General features: G+C 48.1%; 1 protein-coding gene across 1 annotated transcript in view; it reads right to left on the bottom strand.

The window, feature by feature from the left end:
* Positions 1-6187: 6187 nt before the first annotated feature.
* Positions 6188-26203, bottom strand: part of LOC142578176 (uncharacterized) — a 63789-nt gene continuing 43773 nt past the window's right edge. Inside the window, exons 19-22 of the mRNA XM_075687578.1 lie at positions 10527-10644; positions 8837-9051; positions 8194-8329; positions 6188-6728 (exon numbers count right to left, since the gene is read on the bottom strand). Coding sequence (XP_075543693.1) covers positions 6295-6728; positions 8194-8329; positions 8837-9051; positions 10527-10644 — 903 coding nt within the window. The 3' untranslated portion in view covers positions 6188-6294. The remainder of the gene's footprint in view (positions 6729-8193; positions 8330-8836; positions 9052-10526; positions 10645-26203) is intronic.

The following is a 26203-nucleotide window of genomic DNA, read 5'->3' as shown; positions in this document are numbered from 1 at the left end:
TTTTTCTGCATCAAGTTGTGATGCGATACTTCTTTGTTCGCGCCAACCCTCAGCGGAACCGCGCTGTGGCAGGAAGAACAAATTGCGTAGTTACAAATAGCATACGTGGGCCTACTACGGGCCCGACCCGAGACTGTATCAGAACTTGCCCACTCGGTTCGAGCATAGTGAGAAATAAATGTTCTTTCTCTTGTTTTTTTTTTTATTTCTCTACAGCCCAATCCCGGACCGCGGGCCGGGCCCGGGCTTTCGGGTAAGCCCGAGTCCGTGCAGTGGTCTATGCGGCACTATGCAAGATCCTGTGTGAGACACTTGGCTGTACGTTTTCAAATCCATATTCTTGATTGAGAGAATGAACAAAGAACTCGCGTCATTTATTTAAATTACGCGATAAACACGTTTAAAAAGGACGTCTGTCATCACTAGCTACTTGATGTCGACCACTGTGTCGAACTATCTGGCCACAACGAACGCAACGTTTATATTTGGCTTGTACGACTTGAACGAAAAGTTCCTTGGCGCCTCGCTTGGGTGTGCTGGGCGTCATATATACCGAGGCGACCACGATACCTTCGGGGTTCCGCACGAAGCACTAGGTGTTTCCTGGCAGAATGTCTGCGAAATCAACAGATTGAGTTGTGTCCAGAGGTGGCGACATCTGGGAATTCGAAGCACCTCCAGTCAAGTAATTCAATGCGTGTGGTTCTCCCACGTCATCGGGAGGCATTGCGAGGATCTCTCTGCTGACAGCAACATTCAAAGCAGAGGCGTTGGGCTTTGTTGCCCCTGATTGCCGAATCGCTCTCCAACGTCTACGCTGAGCTTCGTTCCGGCGGGCCCGCACGGCTGGGTCTTGCAGGCGAAGACGATGAGCTTCGTTTTCGCGTGCCCGGACCTCGGGGTCTTCACGGCGGCGGCGACGGGCGGCGGTCTGTGCGGCTTTCTTTTCGCGTGTCTCGCGAGCTCGTCTTGCGCGGGCTGCAGCGGCACGCCTGGCTTTCCGTTCGGCTTCTTCAGCAGCGGTGAGCACCTTGCGAGGTCCCATATTGCGCGCGATGCTGACCTTGGTACTCGGACACAGTCACTCTCACGCAAAGAACGCAGCGCGAGCAACCACGTGAGTATGCCAGGTATTTAATGGCGGCGGTACCCGGCGTTTTTCTGTCGCGCAGTCCTCGCGGATGTCTCCAGGGCACGCTGACCTCGCAAGGGACGTAGGGGGCCTCGATAGTAGCGCTCGCGAACGCCTCGCTTAGCATCGAGGCGCCCTCTGGGGACGGGGGCTTAGACGCCACCGCGTGCTCCACGAGAGAGCGTCGTCCCCTCCCGCCCCTCGTTCGGAGTCTCTCTACCACTTCATTTTCCTGTTTTTTTTTTTTTGTAAAGCGAAGCAGTCGACTAAGGTGACCGTTTGGGCATGTTGGTAGGACATGAATGCAGCTTTTTGCGCACACGACTAGAACAAAGAAGAGGCTGAGACACACGAGCGCAGACATGCAACAGTGACTTTCAAGCAGTCGAGCCCGGATATAACGAACGTCTTCGTTCCACACAATAAACTCACGGATTGAGAAGCTCGTTATAATTAAACTTTCTCTTAAAGCTACAGATAACGGAACAGAACGAGACGCAGAAGAGGCGTTTTATCCCCATATGACGCGCACTGCGCGCTTACACTGGCTGAATTTGTTGATTGTGGTTTGTTTCAGCCGTGACAACCCGATAACGGCGCACTCCAAGTTTGACAGTCTGTGGAAACGGTCGTATGCAGTGGCGTAGCTAGGTCGTCTGGCACCCGGGGCCCATAGGTCTTCTGTCACCCCCCTCCCCAGGTGTAGCTGGCGGAAAGAGGGGTGTCTTCAGACGCATATGACAACCCCCCCCCCCCCCCCCCTCACTGGCCCCTTGCACCCGGGGCCCACGGCCCCCCGGCCCCCCCTGTTGCTACGTCACTGGTCGTATGTCACACTTCTTTCATATACAGTATTCCTGATCGAATCTATGGAGCTTAAGACAGCCGATGTCGAAACCACTGGAGGGTGCAGTTATAGGCTCACTGGTTCCTTGGCCATCCTCGTCACTGGAAGCCTATGTCCGGAAGTTGTAGCTGCTCTCTTCATTAGAGATATTCTCTGCGACATCTACGTCGTCACTAGCGGTAACAGTGATCCCATGTCCGCAAGCAATCGGTATGCAAGGTTTTCATTGCCGGCCTGTTCACAAGGCTGAGCTGACGTACTGTGCTTTTTCTTCGTAGACATCCACTGAGCAGAAGGTTATCTGAGCTTCGCGAAATCACTCTTTTCTTCCTGTAGGCCTTACCACCTTCGAAGATGCCTCGTGAGGTGCCTTCAGCATTTTAGTTACGCCTAGAAGTGAGAGCCCGATAGACAGATACACCCATTTGTCGGGCTTGACTTCGACAATTGATCCTGATTTATTGCACATATCGCCATTCTTTGCACCATCGGCACGCACTTGAAGAATTGCTTCTTTAGTGCCGGTGCCAATAACTTTTCGCCTCTTTGATGTCGAGGCTCCTTCTGATATTGCCATTCACGCACAAAAAAAAAGAAAAGAAAAAGAGGGAAAAAGAAAAGAGAAAGCGGGAAAAGAAAAAAAATTCATGAGCCCTTCCAATCTGTGAAGGACGAGCAGCGCAGCTGTGGTGTGCTTTACCTCAGTCGACGCATCTATGTATATGTAGGTATTATTATTATTTTCATATTATTATTATTATTATTATTATTATTATTATTATTATTATTATTATTATTATTATTGAAGGACACACAACGAATACATCTTTTCACTTTGCAGTGATTTCTTATTATTCTTTTATGAAGTAGTGACGTGTGCAAGTACCGCTGCATGGCAGACGGGAATTCAACAATATTTACAAATTCACTGTGAACTACGTAATGATGAAAAGTAAATGAAACTCGGCGTAACGTTAGAGTCGTCTGAATTTGTTATTTAATTTGTTTCGAGACAGTTTCTATAAAGCAAGAGTTACAGCCGTTTTCTGTAACCATACTCCCTCCGTAGACGGCCATGTATTGACAGCGGACGGGAATTCTCTAACGTTTACAACTTCACTGTGAACTAACTGATTACGACAAGTAAGTGAAACTCGGCGTAATGATAGAGTCGTCTTAGCGGCGAATTTCAGTATGATTTTTTCTAAGATACCTACATTAGACTGAGAGTTACAGAGCATTTGCGAGAAACTGGATGAGAATTTTTTTTGTGTGTGTTGACGCGACGCGTATATAGACGGACAGACTTGCACCATGCACCACCATGCACCACCGGAGGGTAGCTATGTACAGGTTCTGTAAAACGCAAGCGGTGCACCACTGGCTATAACGACAACGTAAAACTGAGTTCAATACCGGCTCCGCGGATAGAGAGAAAAAAAGGACAGCCTTCAGTGATTCCTTCGGCGCTGGACTGATTTACTTCGACAACATTCTCCTATACAGTAAAGAGTGTGTTGACAGTATGCAAGCACAAAAGAAAGCGCCCACGCGCGCGCACGCAAACACGCGAAAACGCAAACACACACACACACACACACACACACACACACACACACACACACACACACACACACACACACACACACACACACACACACACACACACACACACACACACACACACACACACACACACACACACACACACACACACACACACACACACACACACACACACACGCACACACGCACGCACGCACGCACACACACACTCACACACACGCACGCACGCACGCACGCACGCACACACGCACACACACACACACACACGCACGCACGCACGCACGCACACACACTTCTTGCATAGTTTCGGTATTGAGTAGGGAGTATTTGGGTAAATGTCTTCGACCAACACTCAGCGACAGACAGCAAACGCCATTTGTTGGATTAGAGCAGGAATACAGACCGAAGGAGAAGTTTGGCACGCGACAACACGCTTTCTTTTGGGAGCACGCGTCAGAGGAAACACCGATGCAGGAATTCAGGCTGCAGTAGTATCACACGTGCCGTGTAAAACAAGTTCAGTGTACACCTTTGGTTTATATATGGCGAGAGCTGTCTGTGCAAGCTCCGAACGAAGCCCTCGGTTAGTTGTGGGGAAGCCTACTTGTTCTGCCTGGCATAGTCGTTCTATATCGCTGAAAAAAGGTTCCGCAAAATATTTTTTCTTTTCTTTGATTATGCTTATTCTCGGCGTAGTTTGCACATTTAGGTGAAAAACAAACATTTTTAGGGTTTTTATGTATCTCGTCCCTAACCGGTTAACCGCTGTAGTAACAATAACTTGTGCAGTTTAGCCCAGAGCTGATGGCGGTACCTTGCATATATATCAGCGTCCTCTATAAATTGCCTGCGGACGATACGCGGGCGGGGCATTTCACTCAATACAGCTTATTAATGCACTGTGGACAGGGTTCTTCAATCAAAACCATGATCACAGGAGACGAAGACGGACACAGGCACCTCCGCTTTTCTTTCCCCTCACCGTCAGTGTTGCTGTTTCTCTCTCGCTTTGTTCCTCTTAGCTGTGTAGACTGGCATCCGCGTTCTTGATCCCCTCAAACGGGTAATTATCGGGTGTAGCGGGTCCGAGCTCCATCTTTGAAGTATGCTAAAGGGGCGCACGAAATAACGGCGAAGGATCGCTCTAGCGAGCGCAAAAGTGAAACACGTGCATCGTGCCATACACCTTGTCTGGAGAAGCCGCTGAGCACACACGGCGATACACATGCGCTTCGAAAGGAGCGCGAAGTGAACGTTATGCGATCTGCTCTGAGCAGATGGCGCAGCTATACTTACGAGGCGAGTTCCGAGCATTATTGGCCCGTCCCGCGTGCAAGTGTTGAGGACAGCATGATGAGAGTGCGGGATGTTGCTGTAAGGGACGCGCCGGAGCTGGGATGAAGGACACTCCAGCTGTGCGAGCCGAGAAGCTGGGTGTGTCAGGATGAAACGCTTCACTTTTAAGGAGCGCTCCCTCTTCGAATCTTGGCCCCAGATGGGATCGTCTTAATTCGCAAATATTCAGTGCACAATATTGCTGTTACGAAGTTAGTCTCAACGGTCGGGTGAACTTGTCGGAAGAGATTAATTACTGTAGGAGACCGAAATGGTCGTTCGTCTCGCAATTTGATTTTCACCCAATCTTTTTTTTTTCGGACGAGCTAACAAAACGACGATTTAATTATAATCTAATTTTCCTCTTTTCACCGAACCTGCCGCCGTTTATTGAAGGGCCCTCGAGCGATTATGGTGGCAGCTGCGTTGGGAATAGAAAATTTCGCTAAATCTGACGTGTACTGGCCCGACCTTAAAGTTGCTGGCCAAAACGGAGTTTAGTATGAGCAGCACGCACCGTAGAGTTCGTGTACACGTATTTGTTCTCCTGTTGGTAGTCGTTGACGGGGAAGCGTAATGATCCGAGAAGGGTTGCGGTTTTGTCATTTGGTACCTGCAAGAATTTTTGTCGCTGCCATGCTAATTTCAGAGACACGGAAATTATATTTTAGTGCAAGGATCAGTATACATGCTTTGGCACAACAGATGTACCATAGAAAGTGACTATCTACACGACAGCCTTCAGCGATTCCTTCGGCGCTGGACTGATTTACTTCGACAACATTCTCCTATACAGCAAAGAGTGTGTTGACAGTATGCAAGCACAAAAGAAAGCGCCCACGCGCACGCACGCAAAGCGCCCACGTGTGTTAGTAAGAAATGCTACAACTTCATTTAAATTGGTGTGTTTCCATTGCACATTGCATATATTTTGATGTATTTTTTCTCCAATAAGCAGTGCTTCTTTCTTTACTTCTTGAGGCGACCCAGATCATTAGTTTTGGAGGAGCTCATGGATGTAAGGTAAATAGCATCACGTAGGTAAATAACCTCGAATGTTCTACAAGAAGCGTCAAATTGGAAGTCCAGTTATATATGCAAGGCTTTGTTGTGTAACATTCTTCCATAAAGAGGTTCAGTGTTTCTCGACTCGCATATATAACTTCGTAGATTTCAACTATGCATCTATCTGGGACCGTTGCCCCGTTTCTTTTGTACCTTGCGTTTTGTTATTTGACATTTTGTTCACGAAGCAATATTGCTTGAATATTTTGTGTACTATATACAAGCACCATAATTGCCACGTATGCATTGAAAAATCGCATTTATTTGACGGAATGTCTGTCTTCTGACTAACTTCGATTGCAAGTACCGGCATGTCCGTAAAGAGCCGCGCTGCACACGACCGGCTCGGTCAGTCTTCTCCGTCGTTTTCTCTCATCCACAGCCGCGTGATGAAGGAAATAATCTTGGCCAGGCAGTCGTCGTCCAGGTCTCTTACTTCCACAACGCTGTCCTGCGGTTTTTCCAGCAGTACCTTTTCGTCGCTCATCACGTATACATTCGGAACACTGACTTCACACTTCACTTTGATGTCTTCGTTTCGATCGAAGAGATCTTCGGTCACCACGAACTGAAGCCTCCTGGACACCGTTTCGAAACCGTCGTCGTGCTTGACAGTTGTGAGATCACTTTGACTCTTGGAGTCCGTCACCAAGGCGCCGTTGACAAACCATCGAAGGACCGGCGCCGGTTTGGATTTTCCTGACGTGCAGTTCAGGCTGACCGTTTCGGCGGCTCTGTATCGCCTTCTGGCGCCCTCGATGCGAGGTCCGTGTCTTGGGAGGGCTGCAACAAGTCAACGACAAATTGTGGGAACCAAGCGTCACGGAAAGCTGTTCTGGTATTCGAAAGGTGCAATATTGTCCAGCGCAAACTACTGACAAAATATCCGAGGAATCCTATGTACTTATGAGTTGTGAATGCGAAAGCAATAATGTCCAATTGAACGCCGCTGAGCCGTCCTTCGAGTTTTGCGCTGCGAGTAATGTACCGTAGCGGTATGGGGGAGGGGGGGAGGGGGTGCTGCCCGAGCCAACAAGCAGCAGCAGCCTGCGAGGCTGGCTCGGGCGCCGGCTTCCGAGAGCGAGGGCGACGTTGCGTCGCGGCGATGATCTCTCCCTTCACGCAACACCTGGCGCGCTGTCGCAGCAGCAGGTGTCCCCTTTCGCTCGCTCTGCTCCGTAGAGGCGCGCTCGTGGCGTCGCGTCGAAGCCAATGAGACTTTAGGCGCCGTTTCGCTACCGCAGACGCCGGCCTTTTCACTCAATGGGCCGTTCGACGCTTTGGCATCAGTGACCATAATAATCGTCATCACCAACATCATCACCAGGCCCCAACGGAAATTTGGCTTATACGCTGGAAGTTGTGAAGCGCTTTCTAGGGAGTGTTCTGTAGCAGCAAATTTTCTAATTATTTAATTATTAGAAGATATAGCAGTACTGTAGCCGAGGGTCTGCGCCACGTTTGTGTCACGAGCCCCGTCTCCTCTTTTCCTCTCTCGTCGTTCCTTTCATTGCGGCGCGGCGCACTTCCAGTGGGGGTTTTGCACGTTCTGCATTGGATGGTTTACCGTTGTCACGTGTAAACCTCTTGTGAACGAGCGCCAAAAGTGGCAAAAATTTTGGCGCTCGGGCTATACATTAAATTTACGGTTTTCGCGGAAAGAAATTCACCCATACTGGGAAACACCCCCGGTCTCTCCTGCTCCCTCATGTAGGTCGATGTGTTTGAATTGTCCACTAGAAAGCTAAAATGTCGTTGAAAAGCTCAGTACAATATGACAGCTTCAGCGATCCCCTACTCCTGTTATGAAATAAAAATAACACATTTCGTATGTCTTCTCATCAGTGATAGTTAAGGGCGCACAACGAAATATGACCAGTTGTAAATAATTTAAAGCGTTTTACTTCACCGTATTCCATGATTCATTTGCATGTGGCGCGAACTGCCCATACAACTGCGGAAAATTGCACGATTTCTCTTTGCGCCTCACAATTAGTTTTCTTTTTTATTTCGTTTATTTCCCGCTTCATTCGTACGGGTGTGATCTCTAATTATTTCCTCTTGGAACAGCTATGCTGTTCTTGAGGTGTGTGTGTGTGTGTGTGTGTGTGTGTGTGTGTGTGTGTGTGTGTGTGTGTGTGTGTGTGTGTGTGTGTGTGTGTGTGTGTGTGTTTACGTCTAATGCAATGGGAATGTAGGTCGTAAACGCTGTCGTGGTTACAGATTAAGTAAACATTGAATCCCTTACCTATGACGTTTATTTGTTTGACTCCGATGACTGTTTGGTACGAAGGTGACTCAGCTGATATCTCGCAGTTGTAGAGCCCCGAACTTTGAAGAGTCAGGTTATGGAGGTAGACCGCCGCGTCGATGGACTCCGAGTTCTGCGATGATGTAGGCGGTGAAAAGAAGCGCATAGGTCTTGGCGTAAGTCTCAGGATGCTTGACAAATGGGCATGCCTCGAGCACTGAGCGGCTTCAATGTCGCACATGCTGCGCGTGGTATAATGTAACTAACACTTCATGTGATATTTGGGTAATGAGATTGTTGCAGTTGTTATTTGCCCTGCACATGTCAGCACCTTCAAAGCGACTCAATTTATTTTCGTATCCTGAAGGAGTAATAGCTGGTTTAGAGGGCTCACTCAGCATGAAATGTTACTACAACTCATAAGGCACGAAATAAGATTACAGCGAAAAATGATTAGTTAGCTACTCTTCGAGTCGTGTTCGACTCCTGATGACTGCATGGACCAATGATTTCCGATGAGGCATTCTAAACTGCGAGTTCTTGAGGTTAAGGTATCTAGCTCTAGCCTTTCAATATTACATAAATTCATTTTATGCTTGTGGGGCCCGACTTTCCCTCGGAAAAAATGCATGATCCTTACGTTCACAGTGACACCCTGCACGGGGAAGGTCGTGACTCCAACGCCAGGCCTGTATCGGTAGAACTCGTACCCGTCCTTGAACCACTTAGCGGCGTACAGTGAGTCGGACTCGAGGTCGTACTGGCAATCCAGCTTGGCGACGCCACCGTACAGCACAGTCGACGGCGCCTTCACTTTCAGCAGCCGCAGCGCAGATGAACATTGAAGCATAAATCCTGCGTGGACAGCGGTCGACATGTACGGCTAGCGACAGCGCTCACCTTGGTTGCAAAGAAAAAAAAATAGCAGTTTCGCTCTAAAGGCGAACCATTGATAGTGATAGAAAAGTCTTAGACAACTACACGAAGTTAGTTTCGTAGTTTTATCGGGCGTATAAATTGCAGTAAACATTTGCTTACTAAATAAATTAAGAAGCATGGCGTCACGCGCGCACAGGCAAACGTGAACAGACCTCACTCGATGACCGCGAACACTCGGTCTCATAACACTGCCGTGTTAAAGAGCGAGAACAGAGGGGAGCGAGTGCTTCGTGCTACCTCTCTTCAACACGTCTCCGAAACTTGAGGTTTTGAGACATCCGACGCTATAGGCTCTCGGGAAGACAGTGCACATGAAGCCACCAGCCATGGCGGCTCACCCAGCGCTTTCACTCGCCGGAGATTACCTCGAAGGCAGGGTGCGCGGACAGCCATGTCCAGCCGCGGCCGGGTTGGAGGAGACGTCCGCTCACCTGCCTCTGTAGCGCGCGCTTACTGAGCGCAAGGATAGACGGCGTGTATCAAGCCACCATCCTCCCCGGCTCACCTTCGCACCTACAGCGGGGCGTCATATGATCTTATCACACTTGGACTTTACGGAACACTACGGCCACGGCGACATCGAAAATGCGCCTGGTGTGTCCCTATAATTGCTAGCGCAACAAAAACAAACAGCTGGGGTGGTATAAGTATGGCACGGTTAATAGTAAGAGTTCGACCCTCGACTGATTCAGCGCTCATGTTACGTCTCTCTCCTTTGTCCGCGTTTGATGTGCCCGCTTTAAGTAATAATGCAGATCTACCGACACACCCAGCTAGCTATCGTACTACAGTTCGGCTGAGAGAGCAGCGCTCAAGCGGGCTTCGGGATCTGGAATTGCCGCCCGAAACAGCGGTAGCTGACACGACGACAGTGGCAGCACTACGATTACGATGATTGCAGTAAGACGACGGCAACGACTACCACGGAACGATGTGGGTGAAGCGAGGACGACTCGACGACGGCACGACGGCCTCGCATGTAACAGAGCTGAGATTGAGTACTGGGTTTGTCTGCCTATCGTTGTGCCGTTTTTTTGCGTTGTTTTTGTTTTAAACATCATGTACTAGTTTAACTATAGCCCGACTGCAAATCCTCCTGGCTGAAAACAAATACGACTTATTTGCAAAATATGACTTATTTTGCAAAGGAAACGTGATGATGAAAATTGCGACTGATGCTGCGAGATCTGGTTAACATACTCCTGATAGTTATAGCTGTAAGGGGCTCATTCTAGCAGGTATTAAAGAACAGAATAAGCAAGCAAAACGAACGGAGAAAGCGAACGGAGGGTGTTCGCTGTTTTCAAACTGCAGCACATTCGGAGACGCGGTCAGATCAATAACATGGGTGCACGATACGGGTGGAAGGAAACTTACGGTGCGGTACGTACCTGCGACAATGAGGACTCGCAGGACCGGGTGCGCGCTGGCGAAGCGGACGAGACGCGAGCCTTCCGTCGACGTCATGGGGCCGTGTTCTGTGCGCCGCTCTGGATTCGTCGAACCACCCTACGCCCCTTTTTCCAGCCATACGGAGCGCTGAGTGGGGCCGCATATAAAACGCAGGCGCGTTGCGAGATCTGTGATGACGACACGAGACACACCCCCTACGGCAGTGAAACCCGATGCGACTACGCATGGTGTAAAATGGTGCCTACTGACAGCACAACTAAGTATATTTAATGGCAACTGGGGGCGTGTCTTGTGTCACAAGGCTGTCGCTATAGGGAGTGGGCGCGGGTAGTGTAGGGGTAGGTGACGCAGCATGCGCTGCTTGCACTGAAGTATGATGCAAGAAACTCATCTAGTTCTTATTTGCGGAAGTTTGCACTTGTGTGTGAGGCAGTTGGCGACTTGGTTCCGAAATTTCCGTGAACATTAATCTTCCCGTTGCGGAAGAGTCACGCGCTGGGAACGTGAAGGAAGCTTGCTTAACTGAATGGGCGCTTTTCGGTTCTATTACTTAACTGTGTAGTGACTTACACCATCCTCTCTTCTATTTCTCTCTCTCTAAAGCATCCAAAGCCGTCGCCTTCTTTTTTATGTGAGAATGAATGTAGAAAGTTATAGAAAGTAGGCGTCGATTGTTAATCAAGTATAATGACGTTATGCGCACGACTAATCTAGTTTGTGGGACTTCAGGCGTCGTCGACTTCGACGACGATGATAATGAATGAATGACTATAGTACATCGCCTTTGAAGCAGGTAATATAGAAGGTCACCAAGCTCGTTTGTTTTAACTTTCTGGTGTATGTTAACATCTGTAATAGTGGTGAGCCAGTTTCTGAAATTTCAAATATGACATGAATAGTCTCTGCTATTCGATTCGTATTCGGCTCGACAATTAGCTGTTCGAAGTAATCGAATATTCGTTTCTTTCGAATATACAGGGGATGAAAAAACATAACGGGAGTCTCATAGGAGACAAAGAGAGATCGATGGAAGTGAGGACTGTTGCAGGTGGCTGTGCTGGAGGATAGCTGCCATTGACGCGTAAGGGCACCAGTTCCTGAGCGAATGCACGCGTAGTCGACAACTTTTGTTCAATAGTTCCCAGTAATTCAATAAAGATGGCTTGCATAACGTGTGTATCTGTACCGATTTATTGTTTGGCCAGTCTCACCATGCTTGCATACTTCGAATCAATTGTACGTTGCTGCAGTATCGCGCTTCTCTCTTTCCACAAAAATGTGCGTGAATATCGCAACATGCTGTTCCCTTGTTTCATTACTGTCATTATCATGGTGCACCAGATAACTTAAAGCAGTTTTTTCACTCACAAGCCTCTCAAATGACCGGAAGTCCAGTTGCGGATAGTATTACACGCTTCTGTAAATGTATATAAGCTTGTAATTTTTTTCTTTTTTTTTTACCAAACTTACTCCGCGCATACTTCATATGTCATGTTAGTTCAAAAATTAGAAAATATTCGATACTGGATTCGATAATCGGTGGTAGTTTTTCTCGAATGTTCGTATTCGATTCGTAAATTTGACTATTTGAAGCCCCTAGTGTTTAAAAACATGTTTACAATAGGCTACGTGTCCATGAACTTTTGACAAAACTAGAAGCGCAGTACAACACTGTCCCAACTCCTGCATCCGCGTATATAAAAGGACACATTGCGATACATGCGAAAACAGGAAAGGCAAGTTGCTCTGTTGCCTTAGTATTAGAAATATTGAGTGCAGGTCAGTCATATGGAACTTCTACATGCGCCGTACGCGACTTCAATTGACGTCGAAGTCATAGAGTTTCGTACGCTTTTATTCTTGCTCTGTTCAATGAACTGAACGCCCAATCGCGCTGGATAGGTAGACGCTGGTCCCTTCCATGGAAAGTATCGACGCGAGACCACTTTCAGATGAGATTATTTTGGGCCCTTGGTCACACCCCATATATATAGCGCTAGCAATACGAGCTAGGCTGCGCAATTTTAACACGACACCAGTCTGAATTCGGGGCTTCAAAAAAGTCACGATATTGGACACCAACTTCCCGCAAAATTTGTCTTCCACCGCTCTTTTGGTTTTATTTCTTCTTCTAGTAGGTATGGATACTTCGTCAACTGGAACACGCGCTAGTTGAAGCCGATCTTGTCCACCTAACTCTGAATAAACGCTGTCCCTGACGTTATCGCACAATCACGTGATCACTGGCGAGATGCGTTCCGCTTATGCGCGAGGCGCAGATCGTTTGCTTCAAGGTCAAGCGGTCGGTGGCTCTTATTTTCGCTTCGTTATTCCGGTTGCAAGCTGTTCCGCCAAGAGCCACCACTCTTGTGGCGCTCTTGTAGTACATTAAACGGCGCCTGTGTCTGGATCCTGTCTGCGGCGCAGCGGTACGGCGCGCGCTGCGTGGATCCTGAAGACGGTTGAATCCAGCTCGTGAAACACGTGGCGTTCACGCGCTCCACACGAAGGGACCTCGTGCGAGGCAGTCGCATACATGGAGCCGTTGTAGGACTAGTGAGCCGTACGTTGCACCCCGTGCACGGGGAGGGAAGGACACGAAAGAACAGTTGTCGCAGGCGTCACCCTTGACTTACCGCATCAACGCGTTCTTAAGCATCCCTCTTGAGTGCTGTCGCAGCAAAGAGCGAAGCCCGCGGGTTCTTGTAGTGCTGGGTCGGGCTTCCCCTTCATACGTGATTTAATTTGTTTTTGTGCTCGACGTGAGCTAAAACAATAAGAGGGACAGGATGAATTCCTTTGTTATTTATTTTTGACAAGGGTAAGGAACACTGGAAGAGGAGCTTCTGTTCGGCAGCTGACACACCAGCAACGCGCAGCCGTTCACACAAATTAATATGAATGAATAAGACCTTTTAGTTGGAGAAGAGGTGGCTCTATGGCCTGGATGGGGTATTGGAGCTGGACGGGGTTATTGAGGTAGTTGCACTAAGGGTGCTGAGGTCTAGTCAGGTCAATTCCCTGAGATCAGTCTCGGTGACGAATTCCCATACTGACAACAGACGACGTTTCTGCGATTCTCGAGGGAGATTAGGCGGTAGAGAGATGTGCTCCTCGTAGGTGGTGTCACCATATGCTCCGGTAAATTTATCTCTAGTATCGTGTGCTGCGGAACAGCCTCAAAACAGTTGCGTAATATTTGGTTTGACTACTTTCGCACGACATAGCGGCCACGATAGGCTGGGCTCCTCAGTTGTGTCTGTGTCTTCTTCGGCGTTGACAGATGTGTTCCGTCTGCTGTAAGCCCGCCATCGCTCCATGACGTTGGGGTTCTGTGCGAAACCCGACTTGGCTTTGTGAAGTAGAATCTGGCAGGTACCGGGAAGGTTTTCTGGCAGGGGAGATTCGGCAGTAATGATCGTCTCCTGGAGCCTCTTCTTGTTCTGGATTCTTCATTCCCAAATGTACTCCTTGGGATCGAAGTGTGCAGAAGGATTTAGAAGGGAGGCCGCAGTCGGGAAAAGGAGATCATTGTTCTCGGTTGAAATGCAACGACTCGCACACGGCCCGATGCGCCTCTCTGTTTCCCATGTTGCCCCTTGCGTGACCCGGGGCCCAATGGATGTATGTCCACGTAGATGACTTTATGAGCTGTCAGCTCTTTGCACGAAAAGAAATATGCAGCGGTTGCGAAAGTTGTGGATCTAACCCTCAAAGTCATCACTGCTTCCTGGCTGTCCGTGTATAGACGGCGAGGTTGGAGCCATGGTGGGTTCAGGCTGTCAATTGCTTCTTTTGCCTCGCGTATGGCTTCAAACTCAAAGTGGCAGATGCTTGTATCTGGGTTGTAAGTTGCGAGTCGTACAGCTGTGCTGCGTCCGTATAAACGACGGGCCCACACTCTTCGTTTTGTATACTTCGGTTCACCACAACCCCTTCTATCCTGTGCTTATGCCTGTTCTTCTAGATAGTGACTTGAACTCTGTTGCATGGAACTCTTCCCATGGTGGGATGAAGCTGTCAAAAGGGGCAAGGTCACTCCTATCTGTTCGAAGCCTCTACATGATGAAGCGACCATTTTGAGAATATTCCAGGCGCGCATAAAAGTTCGCTTCGCGCTTATGTTCCCGATCGGATGAAGGATGTTACTGACCGCGGGCATTTTATTGCAATTATATGGACGCTCCAGGCTCATTTCTTCCGTCGCAGTCGCCGCCACTGTGAGTTTCCGTATGAGTGAAAACGTGTGAGGGTGAGCCGGCTAACGCGGCGCAATCTCGCTTCCGCGAGCGAGGAACACGGTCCGGATGTGTTCCCTCTCCTGTGGCGCGCGAGGCAGGGGCGTGAGGCGAGGGAGGAGAGACGTCCTTTTGCGGCGCCTGCTACGGCGCCGTAAGCGCAACTGAACAAAGAGATATAAAGAAGCAGACACGCAAAGACAGCGCTGTCTCCATGTGTCTGTTTCTTTCAATGCCCTCGTTGATTTGCGCTTACATATTCTATCATTGTTAACTTAGTAAATAAGCAAATGCTTACGAGTTCACATGGCCGATAAAACTACTATCCTTACTTCGTACAGCTATCTAATTATTTGCTATCGTAGTCGGTGCTTCTCCTTTCGGGTGGGACTGCGAAATTTTTTGAATACCACAGTAGTTCACTGGCGCTGGTGTGTTTAGGAAGCGCGGTGATGACACCCAAAGCTTCATTAATTAAGGTATCTAGTTGCTTGATATTTCGCTCAGTGAGCTTGCAGCTATTTGCTCCGTATGTGATCTTGGAGACAAAGGTTTAAAGGTTTCTTGCACGAGGCACCTTGCAATGTCGGTTCCAACTTCCCCCTTCCCCCTCCCAATTTGTTAGGTAAGCTTCATCACCAGCAACACTGCAGACGAGCTACAGCAAATGATTGAGGACCTTAACAGAGTGTGTAAGAGTGGGGTTGAAGATTAATATGCGGAAGACAAATATAATGATGAATAACCGGGCAAGGGAACAAGAGTCTCTAGAGTCTGATGGAGTACGTTTACCTAGGTCTATTATTCACAGGGAACCCTGATCATGAGAAGGAAATTCATAGAAGAACAAAAATGGGTTGGATCGCATACGGCAAACACTGTCAGCTCCTGACTGGAAGCTTACCATTATCATTGAAAAGGAACGTGTACAATCGGTGAATTTTACTGGTGCTGACGTATGGGGCAGAGACTTGGGGACTGACAAAGGAGCTTGAGAACAAGTTAAGGACCGCGCAAACAGCGATGGGACGAAGAATGCTAAGCATGACGTTAAGCGACAGAAAAGAGCGGATTAGATCAGAGAGCAAACGGGTATAGCCGATATTCTAATTTACATTAAGAGACAAAAAATAGCGCTGGGCAGGTCATGTAATGCGCAGGTTAGATAACCGTTGTACCATTAGGGCTACAGAATGGGTACCAAGAAAAGGGAAGCGCAGCAGAGGACGGCAGAAGACTAGGTGGTGCGACAAAATGAGGAAATTTGCTGGTGCTAGTTAAAATCGGTTGGCGCAGGACAGGGGTAATTGGAGATGGCAGGGAGAAACCTTCGTCCTGCAGTGGTCATAAAATAGGTTGATGATGATGAAGATGATGTGCATAATTTACTGCTGTTCTATTTAAGGTCATTTGTCCATGTATGTGCGTTCCCTTTCTCATTGATGGGAATACCCAGAATCCTGGCGTATCCTGTTGACACTTCCCGTATCGGTTCTGCTCCAAATAGAAGCATGGTGTGCGTCATCTGCTCTGGTTTGTGCAGGCCAAGTAATTTGTTTTCCCTGAAGGTGAAGTCATTCGCGTAGGAGAAATAAAAGCTTGAGTAGTGTTAAGCGTGCCTCGCAGGATTTCTTGTTGCCGACTTACCGTGTGCTCGTGGGGGGTCCACATAGTGATATTATCAGCGTAGATTATGAACAACGGCCCTTGAATCTGTTCTATCTGCCAGGCAAGGTTAGCTAGCACCATGCTGAATAATAGCAGCGATATCCCTGCTCTCTGTGGAACTCCTGTCTCGTTCCTTAATCAACATATATGTTAATTACGAAGCATAAACAAGGGAGGTGCAGATTCTCGATATTCGGGCACAGAATATATAAACTTTAATATGTTGATCATAGACCAGTAGGTATGAAAAAGAACAAAATGGAAGCATCACAGAAGGCAGTGATCACATGAAGACGGTGGATTGAAGGGGCCAACAGCGATCGAAGAAAAGTACGTTACTGGAGCCAGCGTTTCGATACGTTTCGATAAAAGGACTGGTCTTCATGAAGCCTTGTCTGATTGACCTCTGTTGAGAATGAGAACATGAATGACACTTGAGCAATCCATTCACGAAGTCTGCAAAACAAAACTGCGCCATTGGAACACTTCTCCCGCGCCTTTCACTGTGCTATCAGGATATTGCAATGACAGATACTCTGACACGGATAAGTAACCGTTTCTCCGTGCCAGCGAAGCATTTTCAAAGCCTTACCTTGATTTTGCTCATCTTTCTTTTCAACTTACGAGGTTTAGACATTGCGCTCGTAAAAATGTGAGCGATAATGTTCACTTGTCAGCATGCGGCCCTACGTCAGCCTACTTAAAAGCCCTGTCAGTACTGAAAAAGAGCGTACAAGCCATTTACTTACAAAATCATCATTAACTTACCGTATGCACATATTCAATCAAATGATATTGGAATCGACCGGAACTCGTTGTAACCACGGTTGTAAGTCCGGATGCAGACCACTTTCTGACAGCCGGTATGTTCAGTTCTGTTAGTGTAACCCTCTTTAATTGTTGCCTTTTCTTCGTCAAAAAGTTCCTTCAAACGTTGCTGCTGTTTTCTTGGACCTACACGTTCTTTGACTTTAAGTTTCAGTTGGTAGTCAATGCCTGTGTTTGTAGTTATTTCCTATAACCGCACACCTATTTCTTCCCGCGCTTTGGGACTTTGCGCAGCTTTTTGCGTCATTAACTTCGGCAAGCTCTCCAAATCCCTATCCTGATTTTTGTCTACCCTTCTACCTGGAAATCTCCTTTAGATATTCCGTACTAGGGGATCGTTCCCAAAATGTGCTGAATCACTTATACTTCGGAAATTCCTTTCTCGAGACGCATTCGTTAAGAGGCACGGGCGCCTAGAAATTTCGGATAGCGCTGCGACGCGGACCACGTTGACCATATTTTAAAAGTACACTAAAGGGGAATACAAAGTTAAACTGCATTATTAAATTATCGTTCTGCGATACAGGAGCTGTCCAGATCTACGCCTCAGCGACGGTTCCCTTTGAGGAACAGATACCAACCTTGAACGCTTATGCTTTTTTGGGTTGCGAGAGCGAGAGGTGATTGCATATCCAAACTATTGTTACGTGTAGCTGACGTACGAGTCTACAATATATTTACACGTAGACAAGCGGTGGCAATGATGGCGACGCTATCAAGCGGTGGCCACGTCGTCTTCCTTCTCCTCAGTGCAGCCACACTGTGGCGGCTGTTCCGTAGCATCACCCCCGGCAGTAGAAGCGCCGTCCCGGTGCTTAATCTACACATCCGCGGCGAAAGGTGTGTGATATGGCTTTAGTCTCGCCACGTGAACGATGTCACTTGCAGCCGACGATGACGCTGAGAGGCTGGCGGGGATGACTTCATACGTGACATCGGTCACTTGTCGCACCACACGGTATGGGCCAGTGTAGCGGGACAGCAGCTTTTCGGAAAGGCCCACACGTCGAATGGGGGACCAGAGAAGCACCAGAGAACCCGGAGTAAATTGTACGTCGCGATGGTGGCAATCATAGAGGCGTCTCTGATGCTCCTGCGAGGCCTCGAGACGGGTGCGGGCGAGCTGGCGCGCGTGGTCGGCGTGTGCGATCGCGTCGCGGGCGTATTCAGTGGTTGAACGTGTGGCCGAGGGCAACAATGTGTCCAAGGGCAACGCGGGTTCTCGGCCATATAGGAGATAGAATGGTGAATAGCCGGCGGTGTCGTGACGCGATGAATTATACGCGAACGTCACATATGGTAAGTGACGATCCCAGTCGTGGTGGTCGGTCGCGACGTACTTGGATAGCATGTCGGTGATGGTCCGGTTGAGGCGCTCCGTGAGGCCGTTGGTCTGTGGGTGGTAGGACGTGCTGAACTTGTGCTTAGTCGAGCAGGAGCGGAGGATGTCCTCGACGACTGCCGACAGAAAGCTGCGGCCACGGTCAGTGAGTAATTGGCGCGGGGCACCGTGCACTAAAATGATGTCATAGAGCAGAAAGTCAGCAACGTCAGTAGCACAACTTGTCGGGAGGGCTCTGGTGATTGCGTACCGCGTAGCATAATCAGTAGCGACGGCGACCCATTTATTTCCGGAGCCCGAGAGAGGGAACGGTCCAAGAAGGTCGAGACCAACACGGAAAAAGGGTTCCGGAGGGATGTCGATCGGCTGAAGACATCCAGCTGGAGGTGTGGAGGGCTGCTTCCGGCGCTGACAGGGCTCACAAGCGGCAACGTAGCGCCGCACGGAGCGAGCGAGACCCGGCCAAAAGAAGCGACGGCGTACACGGTCGTATGTGCGCGAGACGCCCAAGTGTCCAGCCACGGGAGCGTCGTGAAGTTGTTGGAGGACAGTCGACCGCAAGTGGGATGGAATTACGAGCAGAAGGTCACGGCCGTGTGGATCGAGATTGCGGCGGTATAGTGTCCCTTCCTTAAGGAGAAACATCCGGAGAGAGGCGTCGCCAGGCGTTGACTCCAGATGGTCGATGAGGGCTCGTAAGGAAGGATCGCGGCGTTGCTCATTGCCGATTTCGAGCAACTTGGACACAGAGAAAACGCAAGTGATGGTGTCCGCATCAGCCGGGTCGTCGACGGGGTAGCGGGACAAACAATCGGCATCCTGGTGCAAGCGTCCCGTCTTGTATACCACGGAGAAGGTATATTCTTGCAGGCGTAACGCCCAGCGAGCGAGTCGTCCCGTGGGGTCCTTGAGCGAGGATAGCCAGCAGAGCGCGTGGTGATCAGTGATGACACAGAAGGGGCGTCCGTACAAGTATGGGCGAAACTTGGCAACAGCCCACACAAGAGCGAGGCACTCGCGCTCTGTGATTGAATAATTGCGCTCGGCGGGTGATAGAAGTCGGCTGGCATAGGCTATAACGCGATCATGTCCACGCTGGTGTTGTGCTAAGACTGCTCCTATGCCGTGACTACTGGCATCAGTTCGAACTTCCGTTGAAGCAGACGGGTCAAAATGGGCCAGAATTGGAGGCGTGGTAAGGAGAGTAGTGAGCTGCGAAAAAGATGCGGCATGGTCAGGTCCCCAAGAAAATAGGGCGTCTTTCTTCAAGAGGTCGGTAAGGGGACGGGCGATGGTCGCAAAATCCTTCACAAAGCGTCGGAAATATGAGCACAGCCCGACGAAACTACGAACGTCCTTGGTAGACTTCGGAACAGGAAAGTTCGTAACGGCGCGAATCTTGTCCGGGTCAGGTCGCACGCCTCTGGCGTCCACGAGGTGTCCAAGGACGGTGATTTGGCGGCGAGCGAAGTGACATTTTGACGAGTTCAACTGGAGACCGGCGCGGCGGAAAACGTCAAGAATCGCTGAAAGGCGGTCTAGATGCGTGTCAAATGTGGGTGAGTAAACGATGACGTCGTCCAGATAGCACAAACAGGTGGACCACTTGAACCCCTGAAGCAAAGAGTCCATCATTCGTTCGAAGGTGGCGGGCGCGTTACAGAGACCGAAAGGCATCACCTTGAACTGATAAAGGCCGTCAGGGGTAACAAATGCAGTCTTCTCTCTGTCCATGTCGTCGACGGATATCTGCCAGTATCCGGACCGTAAGTCGATAGAAGAAAAATAAGTGGCACCGTACAGGCAGTCTAGAGCGTCATCAATACGTGGCAAAGGGTACACGTCCTTTTTTGTGATTTTGTTCAGGTGGCGATAATCTACACAAAAAAGGACGTGTACCCCGCACCTCCACCAAATTAATGTTACGTGTAGCTGACGTACGAGTCTACAATATATTTACACGTAGACAAGCGGTGGCAATGATGGCGACGCTATCAAGCGGTGGCCACGTCGTCTTCCTTCTCCTCAGTGCAGCCACACTGTGGCGGCTGTTCCGTAGCACTATTTTGGGTCCGCCGTGTTTTTAGACACCACCTATACCAACATGACTTCTCTTACAATGACGGGAGGCTTGGTAAGAAAGAAAGACACAAAAACGACAGACAGATGGCGCCGCCACTCTGAAGTTACTGTACCACCTCGCCGTGACGTCATAAATATGGACGGCAGGAACTCGCGTATAGTTGCTTTGCTATCGGTAAGGAATGACTACATTGCATTCTGAAGGTTTACACAAAGTATCAAGCTTCGAGAACATTTCTTGCATCAAAATGACCTAAATGAGACAAAACGCTTCGTTTTTAAAGGGTATAATGTTTTGAAAAGATGCTTTACCTGGACAACTAGATTTATAATTGCTCCTTAGCGTTCCTGTCAGTTATCGTGGCCCATTCTAAGGCCATCGTGATCATTACATGTATGCCAATGTAAGCTCGTGTAAAGCGATGTAACCAATGTGCCTCCATTGACTTAGTTTCCAGTGCTTCTGAGGTCGCGAAGTGTGCTTAAATTTGGGTTATTACGGTATATATAAATTTGTAGGAGTGCATTTCAGCGCTGCTGTCAGCTGAAACACGAGCCACTCGGTTGGTGTTGCCGACCACAAAGCTCGGCCTTCCAGCCTGTCGGTCGTGTGCGCGACGGCGGAAGAGCTGCTGGGAGCGCGGTCTCGGCATGGCCGTAAATCTTGCCTGACGACACAGACGCGCGAAGTGCATGCGGGTTTGGCAGCAGCGATTAGCCAACGCGAAAGAAAAATCAAAGATGAAAAGAAGAGAAGAGCAAAGGAAATGAGAACACTCCTCAAGTCACTGGTGTTCGCGCACTTTCCCATGGTGTCGCTTACGGAACCGCAGCGCAGCGTTGATGAAACGTGACGACAACGTCGGTTGGGTCTTCTCGTGTGACCAAGGTGCAGTTCGTGCCTGCGCAGGGTCGCACGTGTCGCGTAGATGGTTTGGGGCACTGAGGTGACACTCACGCACCTGTCGTGGTGTGCTGGCGGACGCTCGGTTTTAATTTTAAAATGAATAAAAAAAAGAAACACTAAATGGAGGCTACGGGCTCTAGTACAAAAGCCTGTTTGCATTTGTTCTCCCATATTGCCGCGATCACGACGTCGTGGCGACTGCACGAATTTCACTGAGTATGTTTTCTCACGCGTCTGCATTTCACGCAGCAACAGCACGCAGAACTAGCAAAGTTGACGCGTAATTTAACCCCCCCCCCCTTACCCCATATTTATATTATTAGACAGACTTTATTTACATTATTATTTTAATTAACTTGAGACTAAAATTGACAAACAGCGACGTCAAGGTGCGTGAGTAAAGGAAGTTCAAAGCTGCGTGTACGTATACTCGTCTTTTGTTTTAGCCGTCCTTCCGTCTTTCCTACGAGGCATACTGGGATTTTGCACACAATATTGACCCATTTAATTCCGTTACAGAAGCTGTGTCTCCTAATTTAGCTTATATTAACATTCTTTTTTCTTGGAAGAATCCTTTCCCTGGGAACAAAACTTTATCTGCATTTGTTGGCGATAAAATAAATATGGTTCTTTAGATAAAATAATGGAGGCCAACTTCGCTTCTCTAATTTCGCGTGCTTGGGACGCCGCAGATTTCGAATAACTTAGTCGTATTTGGGTTATATTCGTAGACCAAATGTCTGTTGAATTCGCCAGGCCAAGTATTTATTTGCAAGCAGCCGCAATACATATCGATATCCATTTTTCAAACAGCAATGCTTTCTTTGTGTTCCGAAATGTTATCAGCCAATCTGGTTGAATATATTCATTTATTGTCCTTTAATGCGAAAGGAGCCGCTCATGCCTATTACGTGTACTATACATGTATGTCCGTGGTCACAGGCTTGTGGTGAACGGCGTCAGGGAAAGAATATAATTTCCTAGTCGCCTTTGCTCGCACCATCGAACTGGTGAAATAATTGCGATTAACGGTGTTCGAAGAGGCTACTATAATGCATGCATCATTAATGGGATGCACTATTTGTTTGTTTTATCTATTCCCACAGGGTGCCGCGTTGGACCGTTGCATGTGAACGTATAATGTACAATCAGTGTTGCCATTTGAGCCATTTTTGCATTAAATTTAGCGTATTTCTTGCATGTTTAGGGACAAATTTTTTTCTATTAGCGGCGTGTGACCTTTTTTACTGACGTAAAGGAATAATTGGCGACATTCTGGCAACTTCTAAGTTAGGAAAGGCTTTTGTAACTAGCCTTCTTCAAGAACGCACTTTATTATTAAAAAGAAAAACTACATGTAAGCGGCCGAAATACGCTGTACCACGCGGGTATTATGCAAAAAACGCTTGTCTTCGCATCGGTATATAAGAGAATCCTAACATCGTCCCACTACTTCACAGCACAGTGGCCTTCATAGGATTCACAGCGCGAACGCAAAATGCACGTTCACTTTATTAAAAATTCTTTACGAAACGAAATTGAATGGGTCTGAGCGTGCCTGGTCCTTCATTTTATTCCATTTCATCTTGCTTATTTTCATTTATTTCACTGAATGTCTTAGACTGGTCGATATTTGCAAGAGTTGCAGCCAATAAGTTTACCAAAACCTATTGCACTAAATGTGGTGGTGATATTTAGAAAGCAACAGGTGCGTAATGCGACAGGTCGACAGTAGAAAGGCGCAGATATTGGAGCGGCTTGGCTCGTTCACGCGGATCTCATGGCTGGACTTTGGACTAATAAACACTACAAACGCGGCGCTTTTTGGTGTACCAAGGTAGCGGAAGCGTGGCATTTGTCCTGTTTAAATGTAACGTAATTGTCATGCTGTATACCAAGGGAGAGTCGTAGAATTTAGCTCTCCTATTAAGAACGCCGAGACCTAGAAGATATTCAAAGACAATGTGGACCACGTGCCTTTTTGGGTTAGGAAAACAAGACTAATCGTGTTCTTTTTAATTGTTCTGCATTTGCAACTTCACAATATGAATGTGAACGCCGAATTTCAGCTGTCATTTCCTGTTGTAATGTAAGTACATTAGGTAAATGAAGGCCCACTACACACTGATTTACGCCACGTTAGGTTGTGTTCTACTGATCGAAAACGCCTACATTACCTGAAATATACTCATGTTTTAGTGAAAATTTTAGCTACCTTGCTGGTAAACCTAGCGTAAATTTAGTGACATTTTCTACTCAAGTTAGCGACATGTTAAAAAATTCTGGCAATGCTGTGCATAATGAAGATGTCTACTTGGATTCAGTCAATAAATAAATAAATAAATAAATAAATAAATAAATACATAAATAGTCGTAGGAGTGCGCGCTGAACCCGGAGAAATGATCATGAAATACTGACGTTTAACAACAGCAGAAATACTATTATTGTACTAACGAAATGTTTCGTTAGTACACACACACACACACACACACACATATATATATATATATATATATATATATATATATATATATATATATATATATATATATATATATATATATATATATATATATATATCTGCCGACGGTATACCAGTAAAAGACAATGACTTCTTGTTGACACTGTTTTCATCCTTGTGGCATCTAAACTGGGTTATAGCCATAGTACTGTTTGCCGAACCACATATACGATTAGGAGGCTAAAAGATTTCCATCCTTTTATTTTCTATTTTATTGGCTCTCTTTGTCATATACCGAGTGAGTGAGTGAAGAAACTTTATTGCAGGTACGGCGAGGACGCGAACTCGTCGCGCACCCGGCTAGTCCCACGTCGGGACCGGCAGGTCTAGTCACCGGCTCGGTCGCGGGCACGCCGGACAGCCGGGATTTGCTTTTCTAGAGCTGGGCTACGCAGAAGCGAGTCCCACTCCTCCTTGATGAACTTGGGGTATGTCGACCCGCAGTCCCAGAGCATGTACGCTAGAGTGGAGGTCTGCCCGCAGGACGGGCAGGCGTCGTCGCGATACACGTCGGGGTAAGCCTCGTGGAGAACGGACAGACACGGATATGTGCTGGTCTGTAGAAGTCTAAGCGAAATGGCTTCCGCCCTATTCAACTTGGGGTGAGGGGGTGGAAAGACCCTTCTAGACATGTAGAAGAATTTAATAATCTCGTTGTGAGTCCAGGAGCGTCCCTGTAGCCGTTGGGAGGAGGGGAGTCGGCGCTTCTTGCAGAAGAAGCGCGGTCGGTGAAGTCATGCGCAGCCTCGTGAGCAGACTCATTGAGCTTCGGGAGAGCACCCTCGACCGACCCTACGTGAGCGGCAAACCAGTGGATAGAATGATGCGTGAGAGCATATGGACTCGAGCTGCTAAGAAGACGAGCAGCTTGCTTGGCGATGCAACCCTTCTGAAGAGCCCTAACTGCCTAACTGCCCGGAGTCGCCGAGCAAGCCGCCATCGCCCTCGCCCCGCTAGACGGTCGTGTCACATACCGAGACCACAGTTTCCCTCTTCTTCTTCTTCTGCTCCTTAAATTCTATAATTTCAATGCTAAAAACAGGAACTCAAAATCTTGCCTTCAAGATTTTTGAGATAACCTTTCTCGCGTTCACATTTTGCTTTTCCTTGGTTTACTTTTTCTAACTTCCTCGGCGCTCACTGCTCTGATACTCAGTCCCTTGAAAATGCGGCAGCGCAGAGAAGACAGGGACGCAGACAAGACGACAAAGACAGCGCTCGCCCTTGTCGTCTGGTCTCCGGCCGTGTCTTTACTGCGCTGCCGCATTTTCAAAAGCTTACCAACACGCCCAATGCGCCACATTACTCATTCCCTTATTTCACGTATGATTTATATCTCTTTTTGTATATTCGCGATTTTCTTTTTTTTCTCTACTATCCGACTTTTGGCAAATTCCCCATAGTAGGTTCGTGGCATTTTTGAGAACATTACCAGCATAGTCATTGATCAGATTAACCGCGCTATCGTAAGTCGTTTACAGAGCCGGCCAGTCCCGAACGGAAGTCATTGGGACCTAGTGGCTTTCATCTGAAGGCTGTCGGAGAGGTTGCGAGTGTTTTTGAATGTAAATGGCTCGTGACTGATGGTAACTGACTGGTCTGTGACTGATAGCTGAACAATAGCATTCATGAAACCGCTTTTCTTAGAAGAGGCTACCAGAATAGCTGGCCGTTGTTTCAGCTGACTGCTGGCTGCTGAAAAAGAAAGAGAAAGAAAAGAAAAGAAAGAACAAGTAAGTACATGACCCCGGGCGGTCCTCGTTTGTGCGTCCTCATGGAGCGTATGCTAAGTGCGCCTTGGATACCGAGACCGTTTCCACTTCGATGATCCGGGTGACGCAATGACATACACGCCAAATCACCGTTTGTCCAAGCCGAAGGGGTAGAGCACGCGCATCGAGGAAGCACATTTCTTGCGAAGCATTGCAGGGCAATTCTCTCGCGAAGCCATACTGGACACGAACCCTGGACTCGTCGCTGGGATGCCTGGTACTTGGACGATAAAAAAAGACATAACTTGTTTACAGAGTGGCAGGGAGGTCAGCCTGAATTATAGTTTGCTCTAACC

The sequence above is a fragment of the Dermacentor variabilis genome, chromosome 4 (assembly GCF_050947875.1).
Source record: "Dermacentor variabilis isolate Ectoservices chromosome 4, ASM5094787v1, whole genome shotgun sequence".
Classification (NCBI taxonomy): domain Eukaryota; kingdom Metazoa; phylum Arthropoda; class Arachnida; order Ixodida; family Ixodidae; genus Dermacentor; species Dermacentor variabilis.
Note: the sequence above shows the minus strand (reverse complement) of the source record. Positions and strands in the feature narration are given on the sequence as shown.